This window comes from Gorilla gorilla, chromosome 3 (genome assembly GCF_029281585.2).
Source record: "Gorilla gorilla gorilla isolate KB3781 chromosome 3, NHGRI_mGorGor1-v2.1_pri, whole genome shotgun sequence".
Taxonomy (NCBI): Eukaryota; Metazoa; Chordata; class Mammalia; order Primates; family Hominidae; genus Gorilla; species Gorilla gorilla.
This window is the reverse complement of record NC_073227.2, coordinates 34,927,670-34,948,168: the sequence shown is the minus strand read 5'-3', so window position 1 is coordinate 34,948,168 and position 20,499 is coordinate 34,927,670. Positions and strand designations below refer to the sequence as shown.

At 38.7% G+C, this 20,499-nt stretch overlaps 1 protein-coding gene across 1 annotated transcript in view; it reads right to left on the bottom strand.

Annotated features, from left to right (window-relative positions):
• Positions 1 to 5,276: 5,276 nt before the first annotated feature.
• TBC1D19 (TBC1 domain family member 19) overlaps positions 5,277 to 20,499 on the bottom strand; it is a 177,997-nt gene continuing 162,774 nt past the window's right edge. Inside the window, exons 19-21 of the mRNA XM_031010512.3 lie at positions 19,089 to 19,204; positions 7,604 to 7,674; positions 5,277 to 6,621 (exon numbers count right to left, since the gene is read on the bottom strand). Of these exons, the coding sequence (XP_030866372.1) occupies positions 6,547 to 6,621; positions 7,604 to 7,674; positions 19,089 to 19,204 (262 nt within the window). The 3' untranslated portion in view covers positions 5,277 to 6,546. The remainder of the gene's footprint in view (positions 6,622 to 7,603; positions 7,675 to 19,088; positions 19,205 to 20,499) is intronic.

Sequence of the window (20,499 nt, the reverse complement as noted above, 5' to 3'; positions counted from 1 at the left end):
TAGTTTTTTTTTTGTTTGTTTTTTTGTTTTTTGTTTTTTTTTTTTTGAGACGGAGTCTTGCTTTGTCGCCCAGGCTGGAGTGCAGTGGCGCGATCTCTGCTCACTGCAAGTTCCACCTCCCGGGTTCACGCCATTCTCCTGCCTCAGCCTCCCGAGTAGCTGGGACTACAGGCGCCCACTACCATGCCCGGCTAATTTTTTTTTTTTGTATTTTTAGTAGAGACGGGGTTTCACCGTGTTAGCCAGGATGGTCTCGATCTCCTGACCTCGTGATCCGCCCGCCTCGGCCTCCCAAAGTGCTGTACCGCGCCCGGCCGGCCAAATAGTTTTAACATACATGAATAAAGTTAGAGGACTTACACTACCTGATTTCAAGATTTACTATAAAACTACAAAAATCAAGAGAGTGCAATATTGAAATTAGGTTAGACAAAAATTCATGAACAGAATAAAGGGTCCAGAAACCAGCCCATACACATAATCAGTTAATTTTATACAAAGGTACTGATGTAAAAGGGAAAAGACAGTCTCTTCAGCAAATGATTTATATCCACATGCAAAAACAAAACCTCAACCCTTAACTTGCACCATACACAAAAATTAACTTGGAAAAAAAGCGATCATAAACCTAAATGTATGAGTTAATCTTTAAAGTTTCTAGAAGAAAACATAGGGAAAAAAATATTTGTGACTTTGACTTAAGCAAAGATTTCTTGGAGAGGAAGCAAAAAATATAAACCATAAAAGAAAAAATAGATAAATTGGATCTCAACAAAATTAAAACTTTTTCTCTTTAAAAGACAGTTAAGAATATTAACTATCTCATAGTTAAGAAAATTAAATATCCTATAGGCTGGGAGAAAATTTTGCAAACCATATGCTACATCCAGAATAAAGACTCCTTACAACTTTCTTTGTTTTGATACAAGGTCTCCCTCTGTCATCCAGGCTGGAATGCAGTGGCGGGATCACAGCTCACTGCAGCCTTAACCCCCAGCCTCAAGCAATCCTCCCACTTCAGCATCCCCACCACTCCCACCAGTAGCTGAAACTACAGGTGTGCACCACCATGCCTGGCTAATTTTTTTTGTATTTTTTGTAGGGACGTGGTTTTACCATGTTGCCCAAGCTGGTGTTGAACTCCTGGGCTCAAGCCATCTTCCTGCCTTGGCCTCCCAAAGTGCTGGGATTATAGGTGTGAGCCACCACACCTAGCCTATAACTTAGTAAGATCATTGATTTAAAATGGACAAAAGATTTGAACAGATACTTTACAAAAGAATATGTATAAATGGCAAATAAGTATGAAAATATGCTCAATATCATTAGGAAAATACAAATTATAACCACTTATTAGAATGACTAATATGACAACACCAAGTGTTGGTAGTAAGGACTGGGAAACACTGGAACTCATATACTGTTGGTGGCAACGTAAAACAGTAGAACCACTTCAGAAGAGTTTGGAGGCCTCCTTCTAAGTCAAACACGTGCTTACACATAACCCAGAAATCCTACTCCTAAGGTATTTACCCCAGATAAATGAAGATATATGTCCACATGAAGGCTTGTGCACAAATGTTTATAGTAGCTGTATCCATAATACACCCAAACTGAAAACAACATGAATGTACATTAACAATGGTAAATAAAAAAATTGTGAAATACTCATACAATGAAATCCTAGGCAGTAGTAAAAAGGAATGAACTACTATCACATAATATGGATGAATCTCAAAACATGCTAAGCAAAAGAAGCCAGACACAAAAAAGTACATATGGATGATTCCATTTACGTGAAACTCTAGAAAAGATGAATCTAATCTTTAGGGACAGAAGCAGATGAGTGGTTGGAGTGAATGCGTGTATGGGGGACTGGATGGGGAGGGGCACAAAAGGAACTATTTTGGGTGATGGAAATGTTCTATATCTTGATGTGGTGGTGGTGACATGGGTATATACATTTGTTAAGCCTTATAGAACTGTACACTTAAAATGCATTTTATTTTACATAAAATATACATATAACTTTATTGTACATAAATTATACTTAATAAAGTTAACTTAAATGAAAAAAAAGAGTGACTGAACCATTTCATTTTTTCCTCTGAAAATATTCTTTCCTTTTGGACTTCCAAAGGTGACTCCACAAATTCCTTTATCAGTAAATGAGTGAATTAGAATAGATGACGTCATTCGTTCATTCAATAAATATTTACTAAAGTCTATTATGGGGCAAACACAATGCCAGATTCTAGAGATATATGGCTGAAAAAGAATCCAATTTTGTCCTCAAGGAGTCACAGTCTAGTGGGAGTGAAAGACAAGCTAACTTGATTATAATACATCTTATGTATATGTAGGGGTTAAGGATTCTTAAGAGAAGCAGTCTTCCCTGATGATGCAACACCTGAAGTGGGTTTTGATGTACAAGTAAGAGTTAGGTAAAGAGGGAAGAGAAGGCATTCTAAGCAGAGGAAGCTGTAAGGGCAAAGGGCCAAAGGCAAAATATGTACCTTGTATTAGGTACTTCGAGTAGTTCAGTAGGTCTGAAATATACAATTTATCCTTGTAAGGTCATGGTTGTGTCTTGACTAGAAGAAGTTAAAATATACTACTCTAGTTTGAGCAGTGTGTAGACAGGGGTTCTATACCAAATAATGATACCCCTTATTATTGTGCGTCACCTAAAAGGAAAATAACTGCCATCAGTTAGGATCCTTTCTGTTGCAAAGAAAATCCTTTGGGTCTTGTAAAAAAACAGTCCAGAGGTAGACTGGTGCAGCACAATCTGGGGATCAACAAGGCCAAAAGAGCAGCTTTTCCTTCTCTCCATTCCTAGACTGCAGCAGCTACACACCCTACATTCTTTCATTTTCATATCCAGCTTCCCTGAAAGATTAAACCAAAGCTTCCTAATTAAGTTTCACTAGCTCTCATTGGTCTCGATTTTGCACTGGTCCTGAAGCAATCCCCACGGCCAGAGGAACAGTACATGGTGACTACTTGGCTAGGACCCAGAGGTCCTGGGGATGCAAGTCAGCCTCACCTGATGCACATGAGGAAGGGGCAGATCACTAAAGAAAAATCAGAGCATTTGTGGAAGAAGGAAGACTAGATACAAAGGAGAAATTATGTTTTATAGAAAACAGATCCCAACAATTTCTGAGTAGGTCAAGGGATACAGACATATATGGACAAATTTCTGCTTGCATCTTCCACATTTAGGACAGACAAGTCAATGAAAACTGCCTTGAGAATAAAGTGACAAAATCAGAACACATATCCAAAAAGCTATCACTTAATACTATAAGCATCATATGAGTGATGAACAGTTTTATGAGAACAAGGAGAAGGGCATAATTAATTTAATTTATAGGCTCCATGGTATCTTCACAACAGAGAAAAATTTTGGGGGAAGGCCTTGAGAAATGGAGAAGATTTTGGTGGAGACAAAAATAAACAGCCATATCTGGTTGAGAATCAGCATGGAATCTGGAGAGGCTGAAGTACAGGATAATGGATCATTGTGGGAACATAGGAATGAAAAGACCAAGCGATGAAGAATTTTTCCTGTTATGCTACAGAGCCCAGCCTTTATCCTTTAAGCAATGAGAAGTTGTTGAGTTTTTCAAGCATAGAAACGGCACAATCAAATCTGCATTCAGAGAACTATAGGACTAGACTAGACTAGACTAGACACTTCTTAATGCAAGAAGGAAGGAGATAAATCTGGGGGGAGAGAAAAAGCTAAATTCTGAAGTAGAAGGCTGAGACAACTCAAGCTTAATGGTCTCTATTTTCCCTGCAAAATAGGAGAAGAGAGCACATGCTGAGTATGGGGTGTTGTGAAGTTAAGACAAGCTGGAAATTTCTATTAGCCAGAACACTGCCTTACCAGAGCATTCTCAACAAAACCATTATTCAATAAACTCTTCCATACTATAAAGTCATAACATATCACATTAGTGGGTGAAATGACACCCTGAAGAACCAAATACAATTTGCCTATTAGGCTACATCAATGCCAATGTATCACTGTTTACTCCAATCTTTGTAATCACTGGCAGAGCAGATGTGAAGGGGGTGTCAGGGGTTGGAAGGAGATGGCACAGGAGGATGCAAGAGGAAGAAAGCCAAATGAGGGAGCCTAAGGAGGCGTGGTTAAAGATGGAGCGGACAGGTCCGGTGTGGTCACTCATGCCTGTAATCCCAGCACTTTGGGAGGCTGAGGCGGGTGGATCACTTGAGGTCAGGAGTTTGAGACCTGGTTGGCCAACATGGTGAAAACCTGTCTCTACTAAAAATACAAAAACTTAGCCAGGTGTTATGGCACATGCCTGTAGTCCCAGCTACTTGGGAGGCTGAGGCAGGAGAATCACTTGAACCCAGGAGGTGGAGGTTGCAGTGAGCTGAGATCGCATCACTGCACTCCAGCCTGGGTGACAGAGCCAGACTGCGTCAAAAAAAAAAAAAAAAATAGCATGGGTAAGGCAGCCCGATGACCCTCAGTGCAGTGTTTTAACAAGCAGCCAAGAGCACAGCTTGGCAGAGAGGGGTCTGCGGAAGCAGCAAAGTGGGTGGTTGTCAACCAGGTCTGGCTTTGGGATTCAGATTCAGATCTACTGCCTAGAGCCACCTGTTTCAAATGAAAGGATCTGCTATGGCATGGTCCATTCATCTTTACAGACATAGTCTTAAACTATCAGGTTAAATGATAAAAATGCTAATGAAGTTGTGCATTCTTCATATATCATCTTCTACCACTTGACCTTAAAATGTCATATACAAACTAAGTACCAACAATATCCTTCATTTGCTTGGTGCTTTGCAGTTTAAAAAATTACTTTCAAATATAGTATTTTCTCATTTGGTCCTACAGGTCCTTACCTACCTGCAAGGTAAATGGAGAAGATACAATAAGTTCCTACCATTTGTTGCCAGCCCCTCAACCCCAGTTACAGATAAGAAAGCTTACATTATCTAGGGATTTACAGGAGGACCAAAATTCCCCCATCTGAGGACCAGAATTCTCCAATCTAGTGTACTAGACTATTACGTTGCCTCTTTTAAAAAAGCTAATGCATATTCTCCTAAAGAAAAAAGCCAAAGATGGGCATATCTGTATGCATGTGAACGAGATCATTTAAAACTCACTCTCTTCCTAATATTTAGCCATTTTCTCAGAGTAGATAATAGTCATGGGTGTGTGCTTGTCCTGTCAATTAATGTGCATTTGCAAACAAAGAATGACAAAGCATAGGATTATAACTGCATCACCTTCAAAAGCAATAAAATGGGGTTTATTAAGAATCAATCATGGAATAAATTATTATTCAGCTCTTAGTAAATCAACAAGCGTTTTTCCTAATACATACTGCCAAAATAAAAGACTCATAAAATACATTTGGGTAAAACTTAATAAAATTCTAGGCAATCAATAAGTGTATCAATCTACTGATTTACAGTTTTAATGAAGTGATCAGCATCTTAAATTTGAAACTAAAATCAAAGGACAATAGTTTTTGGACTTTTTACCCCACATACTATTATTCCATATTACAGAAATGGTAGGTCTTTAGGAAGTAATACAAAATAAGACCCTTCACTTATAATAAAGCCCAATATAAGGCTGATGCCTTGCATAATGTCTGCAGTTTAGAATGAATGCCTACTACCTACTTTTAATCTCTCTCAGCTGCTCTGCCCTAGAAGTAAATCTTGTTAAACCAAGCTTCAGCAAAAGTGAATGGGGTTTTGACTCCTCATTCTCTTGGGTGTCTTCCTTGTATAGTTACAAAGTAACAGAAGCTGGCAACAAGCATCGGCAATGTCAAGTCTTCTAAGCAAGAGAAGGAAGGTTGAGAAGTGAAAAGGGATCACCTATAATTTTCTGACTTTCAAGAGTCAAGCATAAAATATTGTCAGATGGAGACTATTGTATTCGACCTTCCCCAGTAGAGATGTTTAAAGAGAGAAATAAAATGGAGAGAAATGTAGAAAATCCCTGGGGTGTAAAAAGTTGCTTAAAACATCATTTAAGCAACTTTTGAATTCCTACTTAAAAACATTATCTTTTTCAAGTGTTCTCACACCCTACCCCACCCCTGGCTCTTAGTGAGGAGCAATTTATGAGACAAAACAATACATTATCTAGAGATAAATTTATAAACTGACATAAAAGAATTATCCAAGAAGCTACATTGCCTCTTGAAATTTATTACAGTATCTTTAGTTCTTATTGCATATATTATTACATGCCATTTACAAGTCAGGATTATACATATAATATTATATATATAATGCTCAATTTAGCAGAAGTTGTGTTTATTGCTTCTCTCTTGAAAATCAGCAGCATGCGATGCAATATTTGGTGCAGAGTTATTGTTTCAAAAAGTGAGAAACTACTTAGGTTTAACTGAAGAGGGAACATGATCTTTATTGGCTTATATGCAAAGTTTCATTTTGGTTTTATGCAGAGTTTGCATAGTTCATGATTTCTTTCTAATGAAAAACTAGATGTGTTGTCAGTGACTGTGAAGAAGATCAGGTGACAGTAGCAAACAGAAAAATTTGAAGAAGAGGCATAACTTTTAAAGTAGAAAGGTCAGCAAGAACTGCCTGAAACAAAAAATAAAAAGAATTATTAATAGCAAAGCGAAGTCTATGAAATAAGGTAAACATAATTACAATGTAATTTTGACACTAAGCTCCTTCTTCGGATTTGTCCTAAATCTTAATACTAAAGCTACAACTTTCCTTCTCTTTTCAGAATATCTTAATGTTAGTACATGTGCAAAATGCTGAAATGTGCTGTAGAAAATAACCTGGATGTTAGCCTCAGTCTTCTTCAAATATACAAGGTAGCATGAGTTTATAACAGGTTTAACATTTCAACTTGCTTCTATAAATAAGCATACATTATGAATCCTAGTCCTGTTATTCTAGTGTAAGGAGTAACTGACTGCAGGAAATCATTTTGAGATGGAACTAATGTTTATTCAGTTACAAGATGCATAAACATCCTCTTCCCTTTAAACAAAAATGCAGGCAGCTATTTTAAGGAAAAACTTATATTTCTGTGAAAGATAACAAATAGAATAATACAGTAAACACTATTTAATTGGACCATATTTCAGGTATAAATTATACCACTGAAAAGAAATCAGCTTTAAATAATTAACTCACAATTTAAAATAACCAAAAAAGCCCATGTATCTTCACTATATCATCCAAATACATGCTCTTTAATTCTCTCAAGTGGTTTTTCTTCTGTGAAAATAATGCATGGACATGAATGATAAAAAAATGCAACATAAACCCCAATTGTTTCCATTAAAATTACCAGGTATCTGGTTTCCTATATGGTTATAATGGTTTCCTAAAATAATCTTGTTTATTACTCCCTCATAAGAAGACTTTTCTCAAGTAATTAAAGAAATTTGAATCTTTAAGTATTATTAGCTCAGAACTTAACAGGTTTTACCCGAGTTAAAAAACCTGGCTACAAGTAACGCGTGTCCTATGCAACAGACACTAAAATGACAGCCTGGCAATCTCTCAGAGACTATTTCCATCCCATCTGAGTGAAACTTATCCTTACTTCAGCTGCAGCCAGTGATGTCACCTCCATCAGGTTCACTGCTCGGAAAGCAAACACGGCAGCTGCCAGCACTGGAAAAGAATGCACACTACTTCAACTGCTGGCCTACTCATCAGCCCGGCACGGTTACTGCTATGCTATGCCCAAAATCCACTGCACGGAAACTCAGAACTAGTGCTTTACACAACCGACCACACCCCCACATTCTGAGTTAAGGTCTTGTGATGAACGGAAATTGTCTGCTCTAGAGGACAGTGCCTGATGGCCAGACAAACTGAATACCACAGTTTTGAGAAAAAGGAAAATTCAGTGTTCTTAAAAAAAAGCCATTTTATAAGTTATTTCTTTTAGACCTACAACTTAAACCGCTTTAAAATGGCATGAAGATCTAATGAGTTTTTTTTGTTTTTTTTTGTTTTTGTTTTTGTTTTTTGGTAGAGATGGTGTCTTACTATGTTGCCTAGGCTGGTCTTGAATTCCTGTGCTCAAGTGATCGTCCTGCCTCACCCTCCCAAAGTGCTGGGATTACACGGGTGAGCCACTATGCCTGGCCTAATGACTGTCTTACCGATTAAGGTTTATTTTGGTGCAGGTATTTCTTACTAATATAGTAGACAGGCTTCTGAAACGTTATACGGAGGCTGAATTTTTAAATAGATTATGTTTCATATGTAACAAGGAGGTGTCCTGATAGAAACACGGCTTTAAAGCCTTTTCTTAAAAAATATTTTTATAATTTTTTGTTATATTTTTATACACAGCACTGACTTTCTTAGAGTGTCACAAATGGATATACCTGTAAGGAGGGCTGCTGTGGGATTGATCCTGACATTTAATTTAATGTTGGCTACAGGAAAAAAGAAGTGAAACTTCAAAAAAATCCAAACATTACAGGACAACTTAAAGGTCAATAATATACATTAAGTAGAAAACAACATTGGAGGCCAAGCATGGTGGTGCACACCTGTAGTCCCAGCTAACTGGGAAGCTGAGGCAGGAGAAGTGTCTTGAGCTCAGGAGTTTGACAGCCTGGGCAACATGGCAAAAACCCGTCTCTTAAAAAAAATTAAAAACAGCATTTGGATTATTTTTTCCATTAAACATACGCACATGGAAAAAGAGTAATGCTAACATGCAAAACTTATATAACCTACCATAAAACTCCATGTGAGGGAGTGAGTCATAAACAACAGAAGGACCCATTTGAAAGGCAGGTGACCCTGATAAGGAGATGGTACTGCTTGGAGCTAACTCTTGACTTATCTCCTTTTCTCTCCATCACCAGTGATGGTAGTGGATTCTCTACCCAACAAGTCATTGAAGTTTAGGAAATTAATGGTAAGAAATATTCAAAATACTGGGCACAGTGACTCATGCCTGCAATCTCAGTGCTTTGGGAGGCTGAGACAGGAGGATTGTGTGAGCCCAGGAGTTGAAGAACAGACTGGAAAGCAAAGCAAGACCCTGGTCTCTACAAAAAATTTAAAAAATAAGCCAGCCACGGTGGTGCATTCCTGTAGTCCCAGCTACTCGGGAGGCTGAGGCAGAGGATTGCTTGAGCCCAGGAGTTCAAGGCTGCAGTGAGCTATGATTGTGCCACTGCGCTCTAGCCTGGGTAACATAGCAAGACCTCGTCTCAAAAAAAAAAAAAAAAGAAAAGAAAAGAAAAAGAAAAAGAAATATTCCAAATTATTTGGAAGACTGGTTCCTAGGTATACTGCATACCTAATGCAAACACATATATTTTTTAAAATACATTTTTACAAAGAGAATAAGTCATTCTCATACCAATTCTGTGAGTTAAATACTATTAATAGCCCATTTTACTAATATAGAGAGTGAGGCATAGTAAGTGGGGTGACACATTCAGAGGCACCCAGGTAGAAAATAGTAAAGCCAATACTCAACCTTGGCTCTGGAGTTGTGCAACTAACCACTATGTGAAGATACTATTGAGACTGAAAGTAAGCAGCAACTACTCATCTCTGACATGAAAATCTGTGTGCTTTCCTAAAAATCACTGGCTCTGCTGTCTATCAGAATGGCTTTCCAGAGATGGCATGAAGGATGCTGCTACAGTGGTCCTGGTCATTGTGCCTGAGGAATAGAAGTCAGCAGCCAGGTCTCTTAATTTCCCCAGATAAAGGCCAAGTGCAACCAGTAACTGGGAAGCACAGGCACTTTTCTAGGGGACTAGAGATTTTGGACAGTCGGGCAAAAAAGCATTAGAACTCATTAGAGAGAAAAATTCTGGAGAAAAAGATGAGAATGGTAAAATTTTAAAAGTCAAGTCAGCTGGAGATAGTGAATATGTAACAGTAGATACAAGAGATCTGCAACAAAGGATTTACTCCTTAACTGAAATGGAGAAAACATGAATACTTTAAAGTCACTGAGTTTCATGTTTACAAGAATATCAAAGAAAACTATTTCTGTAGACCAGCAATTTTTTACCGCTTCCTAATATCTGGAATCATATTTTATATAGTGCAGGCATTTTAGCAGTTAAAGAGTATGATTACTACTTCCTTTTTGGTATATAATTGAACATAGTTGCTGAAAGCTTGACAGTCTGGCCAAATTTTCTGCTCCAGCAGGAAAGAGTTTTACACAGTGGGAAACTGTTTCTCCAAAGGTAGATAAGAAGGGGAAAAAAAGAGCAGTTCACTAATTGACCTCAGCATCCAAAATGCTTATGTGCTCATAACCTTTATTTATCTTGGTGTCACATCACAGAAGTTCCTTTCCATCTGCCTCATGTTTGGTTTGCCCAGCCCTTCCACAGAACAGGTTTGTTTGCCAGGGAGGAAAGGTCTACACTTTGGGATATTTTCAACTGAAATTATGCTTCATATGAAATATAGAGTCTCTAATATTTTCTTTTGGTCTTATTACTTTAATTCTAAGCAATTCTATCGAGAACATTAAGATAACTTTGCTTTAAACTGTTCTTCAAAAGGCTCTAATTAATTCACAATTAAAGCCAGTGACATTTGTGAAAATATTTCTCAAGACTACATAGTAACCCACTTGATCAGAAAAAGGTGATTTCAAAATTCTCATATTTCATAAAGTATATGAAATAATCAAAACTAATTTGTATACATTTACATGAAATTATCTACCCTGTGATTCTTTATCTGAATTCCATGGTAGGGGAGCTTCCTTCAGTCTAGTTCCATTTCTAGATGTTCCAGAATTCTTCCCTGTAGATTTTTTTAAAGCACTCAGGGAAAATGGGTGGAAGCAATAATGCAGACTACATTTCTACCTATTCTTCAGTAACCTTTTTATTAATTATTGAGCTCACAGAAGAGTGCCTGGCTTACAGCAAATACAGTATTCAACATACATTTATTTCTCTTTTCCTTCAGTTTGCTAAGGGATGATAAGGCACAGAATGAGAGAATTTAAATTGAAAGAGGGCTTGGAGGTTTTCTAATTCAACATTTCTTTCAAGGTATGAAACCTCTTGACCCTTCACATAACAGTTAAAGAACACATTCTACTTTTTGAAAGTCCTGATTATTAGAAAGTATTTTCTTAGACTGAGCCCTCCTTTTAAACATGCTTTAATGTCTCTTTAAAATGATACAGAAAGCTATACACAGTACTCTTCAAATTTTCTGGCACACTCAGAGGACAGACATTTGGTTAAAAGTCTACAATTCTCTCACTTGAGAAATGACAGTAGAAAACAAGGCTACTTAGCTTGGAAAATAGATGACTTTGGGGAGAGGCAAAAATGTGAGAGTAGAGAAAACATGATAATTACTTTGGTTTAATAGGGGTACATGTAATGAGCCATATTATCCAGAAATGAAATGGGCCACGAGGTAAGGCAGGGATTGCCCAATACTGAAGTGTCCCAGCAAAGGATAAGAAAGGCTTGTGAACAATGTTTAGAAAAAGTTATACTCAACACCCTTGAGGATTCCTTCTCTTGCTAGATTATATATGTTACTGCCATTCAGCCAAAAGAAATGAGGGCAGACCATTATTTCCTAAATCATATTTGTATAGGTTTTTAAAAAAATTGAGACAGAATACTAGAAGTTGCTAAAAACATTAATCAGTGGTATCTCTGATTATATCAGGGTAATTGCCACCCAGGGACATATGCTACCCAGTAACTATAACTATAGACTTCTCAGCATTCAAGAATATGTTAAGGCTGGGCCTGGAGGCTCACACCTGTAATCCCAGCACTCTGGGAGGCCGAGGTGGGTGGATCACTTGAGGTCAGGAGTTTCAGACCAACCTGGCCAACATGGTAAAACCCCGTCTCTACTAAAAATACAAAAATTACCTGAGTGTGGTGGCAGGCGCCCGTAATCTCAGCTATTCGGGAGGCTGAGGAAGGAGACTCTCTTTAACCCAGTAGGTGGAGGTTGCAGTGAGCCAAGATCGTGCCACTGTACCCCAGCTTGGGCCACAGAGTAAGAGTGTCTCAAAAAAAAAAAAAAAAAACAACCCGAATATGTTAATATGATACCTAGAGAATCTTCCTATCATATTCTTCTTCAACTAAGCTTTATTTCCACAGCAGCCCAGAGAGGTGATTTTATAATGCTATCAATTTAAGGTATGGAAACATTCTGCCAACTTTTCTGATCCCTATCTACTGTGAAAACATTGTAATTATTATTTGAATTTCCTGGTAATCTCACTAATAAAATAATTGAGTCTATTGTGCACAAGAGAAGCAAAATAATATAATTAATAAGAAATATATGCCTTCTTTGTAATCATATAATTGCCTTGGGCATACATCTGTTGTAAGAACTGCTTAATTATTAAATAAAAGATAAATTTGTGGCTTTGAAAAAAAGATGAAATAGTTTTTGGCCTGAGAGAATAAAAGGGGAAACTCAGCCACCAGGGAGGAAGTCAGAGACTGTTAGCAAAAAGGAAAAGGTTTTAACTTCATTTATAAACAGACACAGGTCGAAGGAGGAGCCAAGATGGCCGAATAGGAACAGTTCCGGTCTACAGCTCCCAGCGTGAGCGACGCAGAAGACAGGTGATTTCTGCATTTCCATCTGAGGTACCGGGTTCATCTCACTAGGGAGTGTCAGACAGTGGGCGCAGGCCAGTGGGTGCGCGCACCGTGCGCGAGGCGAAGCAGGGCGAGGCATTGCCTCACCTGGGAAGCGCAAGGGGTCAGGGAGTTCCCTTTCCGAGTCAAAGAAAGGGGTGACGGACGCACCTGGAAAATCGGGTCACTCCCACCCGAATATTGCGCTTTTCAGACCGGCTTAAAAAAACGGCGCACCACGAGACTATATCCCACACCTGGCTCGGAGGGTCCTACGCCCACGGAATCTCGCTGATTGCTAGCGCGGCAGTCTGAGATCAAACTGCAAGGCGGCAGCGAGGCTGGGGGAGGGGCGCCCGCCATTGCCCAGGCTTGCTTAGGTAAACAAAGCAGCCGGGAAGCTCCAACTGGGTGGAGCCCACCACAGCTCAAGGAGGCTTGCCTGCCTCTGTAGGCTCCACCTCTGGGGGCAGGGCACAGACAAACAAAAAGACAGCAGTAACCACTGCAGACTTAAATGTCCCTGTCTGACAGCTTTGAAGAGAGCAGTGGTTCTCCCAGCACGCAGCTGGAGATCTGAGAACGGGCAGACTGCCTCCTCGAGTGGGTCCCTGACCCCTGACCCCCGAGCAGCCTAACTGGGAGGCACCCCCCAGCAGGGGCACACTGACACCTCACACGGCAGGGTATTCCAACAGACCTGCAGCTGAGGGTCCTGTCTGTTAGAAGGAAAACTAACAAACAGAAAGGACATCCACACCGAAAACCCATCTGTACATCACCATCATCAAAGACCAAAAGTAGATAAAACCACAAAGATGGGGAAAAAACAGAACAGAAAAACTGGAAACTCTAAAACGCAGAGCACCTCTCCTCCTCCAAAGGAACGCAGTTCCTCACCAGCAACGGAACAAAGCTGGATGGAGAATGATTTTGACGAGCTGAGAGAAGAAGGCTTCAGACGATCAAATTACTCTGAGCTACGGGAGGACATTCAAACCAAAGGCAAAGAAGTTGAAAACTTTGAAAAAAATTTAGAAGAATGTATAACTAGAATAACCAATACAGAGAAGTGCTTAAAGGAGCTGATGGAGCTGAAAACCAAGGCTCGAGAACTACGTGAAGAATGCAGAAGCCTCAGGAGCCGATGCGATCAACTGGAAGAAAGGGTATCAGCAATGGAAGATGAAATGAATGAAATGAAGCGAGAAGGGAAGTCTAGAGAAAAAAGAATAAAAAGAAATGAGCAAAGCCTCCAAGAAATATGGGACTATGTGAAAAGACCAAATCTACGTCTGATTGGTGTACCTGAAAGTGATGCGGAGAATGGAACCAAGTTGGAAAACACTCTGCAGGATATTGTCCAGGAGAACTTCCCCAATCTAGCAAGGCAGGCCAACATTCAGATTCAGGAAATACAGAGAACGCCACAAAGATACTCCTCGAGAAGAGCAACTCCAAGACACATAATTGTCAGATTCACCAAAGTTGAAATGAAGGAAAAAATGTTAAGGGCAGCCAGAGAGAAAGGTCGGGTTACCCTCAAAGGGAAGCCCATCAGACTAACAGCGGATTTCTCGGCAGAAACCCTACAAGCCAGAAGAGAGTGGGGGCCAATATTCAACATTCTTAAAGAAAAGAATTTTCAACCCAGAATTTCATATCCAGCCAAACTAAGCTTCATAAGTGAAGGAGGAATAAAATACTTTACAGACAAGCAAATGCTGAGAGATTTTGTCACCACCAGGCCTGCCTTACAAGAACTCCTGAAGGAAGCGCTAAACATGGGAAGGAACAACCGGTACCAGCCGCTGCAAAATCATGCCAAAATGTAAAGACCATCGAGACTAGGAAGAAACTGCATCAACTAATGAGCAAAATCACCAGCTAACATCATAATGACAGGATCAAATTCACACATAACAATATTAACTTTAAATGTAAATGGACTAAATTCTCCAATTAAAAGACACAGACTGGCAAGTTGGATAAAGAGTCAAGACCCATCAGTGTGCTGTATTCAGGAAACCCATCTCACGTGCAGAGACACACATAGGCTCAAAATAAAAGGATGGAGGAAGATCTACCAAGCAAATGGAAAACAAAAAAAGGCAGGGGTTGCAATCCTAGTCTCTGATAAAACAGACTTTAAACCAACAAAGATCAAAAGAGACAAAGAAGGCCATTACATAATGGTAAAGGGATCAATTCAACAAGAGGAGCTAACTATCCTAAATATATATGCACCCAATACAGGAGCACCAAGATTCATAAAGCAAGTCCTGAGTGACCTACAAAGAGACTTAGACTCCCACACATTAATAATGGGAGACTTTAACACCCCACTGTCAACATTAGACAGATCAACGAGACAGAAAGTCAACAAGGATACCCAGGAATTGAACTCAGCTCTGCACCAAGCGGACCTAATAGACATCTACAGAACTCTCCACCCCAAATCAACAGAATATACATTTTTTTCAGCACCACACCACACCTATTCCAAAATTGACCACATAGTTGGAAGTAAAGCTCTCCTCAGCAAATGTAAAAGAACAGATATTATAACAAACTATCTCTCAGACCACAGTGCAATCAAACTAGAACTCAGGATTAAAAATCTCACTCAAAACCGCTCAACTACATGGAAACTGAACAACCTGCTCCTGAATGACTACTGGGTACATAACGAAATGAAGGCAGAAATAAAGATGTTCTTTGAAACCAACGAGAACAAAGACACAACATACCAGAATCTCTGGGATGCATTCAAAGCAGTGTGTAGAGGGAAATTTATAGCACTAAATGCCCACAAGAGAAAGCAGGAAAGATCCAAAATTGACACCCTAACATCACAATTAAAAGAACTAGAAAAGCAAGAGCAAACACATTCAAAAGCTAGCAGAAGGCAAGAAATAACTAAAATCAGAGCAGAACTGAAGGAAATAGAGACACAAAAAACCCTTCAAAAAATCAATGAATCCAGGAGCTGGTTTTTTGAAAGGATCAACAAAATTGATAGACCGCTAGCAAGACTAATAAAGAAAAAAAGAGAGAAGAATCAAATAGACACAATAAAAAATGATAAAGGGGATATCACCACCGATCCCACAGAAATACAAACTACCATCAGAGAATACTACAAACACCTCTACGCAAATAAACTAGAAAATCTAGAAGAAATGGATACATTCCTCGACACATACACTCTCCCAAGACTAAACCAGGAAGAAGTTGAATCTCTGAATAGACCAATAACAGGAGCTGAAATTGTGGCAATAATCAATAGTTTACCAACCAAAAAGAGTCCAGGACCAGATGGATTCACAGCCGAATTCTACCAGAGGTACAAGGAGGAACTGGTACCATTCCTTCTGAAACTATTCCAATCAATAGAAAAAGAGGGAATCCTCCCTAACTCATTTTATGAGGCCAGCATCATTCTGATACCAAAGCCAGGCAGAGACACAACCAAAAAAGAGAATTTTAGACCAATATCCTTGATGAACATTGATGCAAAAATCCTCAATAAAATACTGGCAAACCGAATCCAGCAGCACATCAAAAAGCTTATCCACCATGATCAAGTGGGTTTCATCCCTGGGATGCAAGGCTGGTTCAATATACGCAAATCAATAAATGTAATCCAGCATATAAACAGAGCCAAAGACAAAAACCACATGATTATCTCAATAGATGCAGAAAAAGCCTTTGACAAAATTCAACAACCCTTCATGCTAAAAACTCTCAATAAATTAGGTATTGATGGGACGTATTTCAAAATAATAAGAGCTATCTATGACAAACCCACAGCCAATATCATACTGAATGGGCAAAAACTGGAAGCATTCCCTTTGAAAACTGGCACAAGACAGGGATGCCCTCTCTCACCGCTCCTATTCAACATAGTGTTGGAAGTTCTGGCCAGGGCAATCAGGCAGGAGAAGGAAATAAAGGGTATTCAATTAGGAAAAGAGGAAGTCAAATTGTCCCTGTTTGCAGACGACATGATTGTATATCTAGAAAACCCCATTGTCTCAGCCCAAAATCTCCTTAAGCTGATAAGCAACTTCAGCAAAGTCTCAGGATACAAAATCAATGTACAGAAATCACAAGCATTCTTATACACCAACAACAGACAAACAGAGAGCCAAATCATGAGTGAACTCCCATTCACAATTGCTTCAAAGAGAATAAAATACCTAGGAATCCAACTTACAAGGGATGTGAAGGACCTCTTCAAGGAGAACTACAAACCACTGCTCAAGGAAATAAAAGAGGATACAAACAAATGGAAGAACATTCCATGCTCATGGGTAGGAAGAATCAATATCGTGAAAATGGCCATACTGCCCAAGGTCATTTACAGATTCAATGCCATCCCCATCAAGCTACCAATGACTTTCTTCACAGAATTGGAAAAAACTACTTTAAAGTTCATATGGAACCAAAAAAGAGCCCGCATCGCCAAGTCAGTCCTAAGCCAAAAGAACAAAGCTGGAGGCATCACACTACCTGACTTCAAACTATACTACAAGGCTACAGTAACCAAAACAGCATGGTACTGGTACCAAAACAGAGATATAGATCAATGGAACAGAACAGAGCCCTCAGAAATAACGCCGCATACCTACAACTATCTGATCTTTGACAAACCTGAGAAAAACAAGCAATGGGGAAAGGATTCCCTATTTAATAAATGGTGCTGGGAAAACTGGCTAGTCATATGTAGAAAGCTGAAACTGGATCCCTTCCTTACACCTTATACAAAAATCAATTCAAGATGGATTAAAGATTTAAACGTTAGACCTAAAACCATAAAAACCCTAGAAGAAAACCTAGGCATTACCATTCAGGACATAGGCATGGGCAAGGACTTCATGTCCAAAACACCAAAAGCTATGGCAACAAAAGACAAAATTGACAAATGGGATCTAATTAAACTAAAGAGCTTCTGCACAGCAAAAGAAACTACCATCAGAGTGAACAGGCAACCTACAACATGGGAGAAAATTTTCGCAACCTACTCATCTGACAAAGGGCTAATATCCAGAATCTACAATGAACTCAAACAAATTTACAAGAAAAAAACAAACAACCCCATCAAAAAGTGGGCGAAGGACATGAACAGACACTTCTCAAAAGAAGACATTTATGCAGCCAAAAAACACATGAAAAAATGCTCATCATCACTGGGCATCAGAGAAATGCAAATCAAAACCACTATGAGATATCATCTCACACCAGTTAGAATGGCAATCATTAAAAAGTCAGGAAACAACAGGTGCTGGAGAGGATGTGGAGAAATAGGAACACTTTTACACTGTTGGTGGGACTGTAAACTAGTTCAACCATTGTGGAAGTCAGTGTGGCGATTCCTCAGGGATCTAGAACTAGAAATACCATTTGACCCAGCCATCCCATTACTGGGTATATACCCAAAGGACTATAAATCATGCTGCTATAAAGACACATGCACACGTATGTTTATTGCGGCATTATTCACAATAGCAAAGACTTGGAACCAACCCAAATGTCCAACAATAATAGACTGGATTAAGAAAATGTGGCACATATACACCATGGAATACTATGCAGCCATAAAAAATGATGAGTTCATGTCCTTTGTAGGGACATGGATGAAATTGGAAACCATCATTCTCAGTAAACTATCGCAAGAACAAAAAACCAAACACTGCATATTCTCACTCATAGGTGGGAATTGAACAATGAGATCACATGGACACAGGAAGGGGAATATCACACTCTGGGGAATGTTGTGGGGTTGGGGGAGGGGGGAGGGATAGCATGGGGAGATATACCTAATGCTAGATGACGAGTTAGTGGGTGCAGTGCACCAGAATGGCACATGTATACATATGTAACTAACCTGCACAATGTGCACATGTACCCTAAAACTTAAAGTATAATAAAAAAAAATGTAAAAAAAAAAAAAAAAAAAAAAAAAAAATAAATAAATAAAAAATATAAACAGACACAGAAGAGCTGAGGTTTCAGCCATGTAGGGAGGCTTAGCCTCAGTTTGGATCTTAGGTGTTGAGATGGGGCATAGAACAGACTGCTAAGGTAGCCAGGGGAGTCCAGAGTAGAAGGGAAGTATATCTACACTCTGCTGCACAGACTTCATAGGTGCTGGGAGATAGTGAGACCTAGCTGGACTAAAAGGGGAGAGGGAAAGGGAAGGGAAAATGAACTTTCCTGGGAGCTGGGAAGAAAGACTAGAAGTAGGCTGGTATTGTGCAGTTACATAAAAGTATCAAGACTGCAGTTTTTGTTCGTACTTATCGTCAAAGCCAGATATATCTATTAATTGTTCATGAATTAGAAGTGACAAATAAATTCCAGTTACGGATGGTGAATGTTAGGAAGAAAAGGGGACTTATTATAGAAACAACATGTGTTCTACAAACAAGCATTTACTCTTACCAGCAAGAATTTCCAGAGAGTTGTATCCCAGGATTCTATCCCATAAAAGCAAGAGCTGATCTGTAGCTAAGTATCCAGAGAAAGCTCGAACCATCCACTTAAATGATATGCGAAGTCTATAAGCAAGGAAAAATAAAAATTAATGTACCACTGAAATTTTTTCTCATGAAAATGCAGTATCAGAAGAACCCAACCAATTCTATTCAAGAGTCTTAGAAACCACCTGGGCATTTAAAACTTAAGTACTTTCTTGAAAGCTGCAAGAGTGCAGTGGTGAGAAACCATAAGTCCTCAAATTAGTGGTCTTAAAGTATTAAGAGGAAGAATTACACATGCTGGGTCCTCCTTTACTCTAGAGGTCAGCCTTTATAAAACCCACTTCTACATTCTGTTTTTCAGAGTGTATACTACTTAGCTATCAATGAGCTGACCTTCTGATAGTCTTAACAATTCCAGGCAATCCATAATAATTTGAATTTTTATTCAAAATACTTGAAAGATTGTTCAATGCCTGCATATTTTCTCAATTTAATAAATTATTTTCTACATTTCAGTCAAATGGCTATATAGGATGAATAAAATAAAATAACAAGTATGAGTATAAGGACAAAAATAGTTTTAAAGCTATGAGACATTAGAAATAGATTTCTGATTTCAAACCCTTCATTTTAGTTAGGAGGTTATAGAACTCTGAAAGATCAGCCACAAAATTCAATTAAATTCCATTTTGCTAAAACAATTCTAAGATGTATGAGATCTTACTACTTACAAGTAGGTTATGTTACAATAACAATTTATCTCTGAAATCAGGAAATGAACTCTTTGGCTTTGGTGCCTTAAGGGATCAACCAGTTCTTCATATTTCTGTATTATCTATTAGCATCTAATATCACTTGACTGTCCCTGACAGGTACTAGCTAAACTGCTTGCTGGAATTATCATATTTTGTCAATAAACATCTGTGCTATTCTCTTAAAAGACAGAAAAGGACCCAGAGGTTGCCTTGGTTGGTGTCATTGTATTAATTATCTTAAGACTGAAAAAGATCCTCAAGTTTCAGAAATTCCTCAATACTGCATAACTATTGTTCTAATATAACAAAGTACATGTAGGCACTAGTATTGACTAAGCTTTTTGGGTGGTTTTAGAATATCTCTTTATATATACAAAAGAAACTTTGGGCCACTGGATATTTTAATAACTTACAAAATACATTTGAATTTAAAGTCAAAATTATTAACTTCAGCTTGCTTCGTTTTACTCAAATTCTCACAGTGTCATATTTGAGGAATAGTGCCACACATCCCCACCCACCAATATAGAAATAACATAGCATAGCTTTTTAGAAATAAAGCCTATTGTGCTATAATTTATGTACAGTTGTCCTCCTACGGTTTCACTTTCTGTGGTT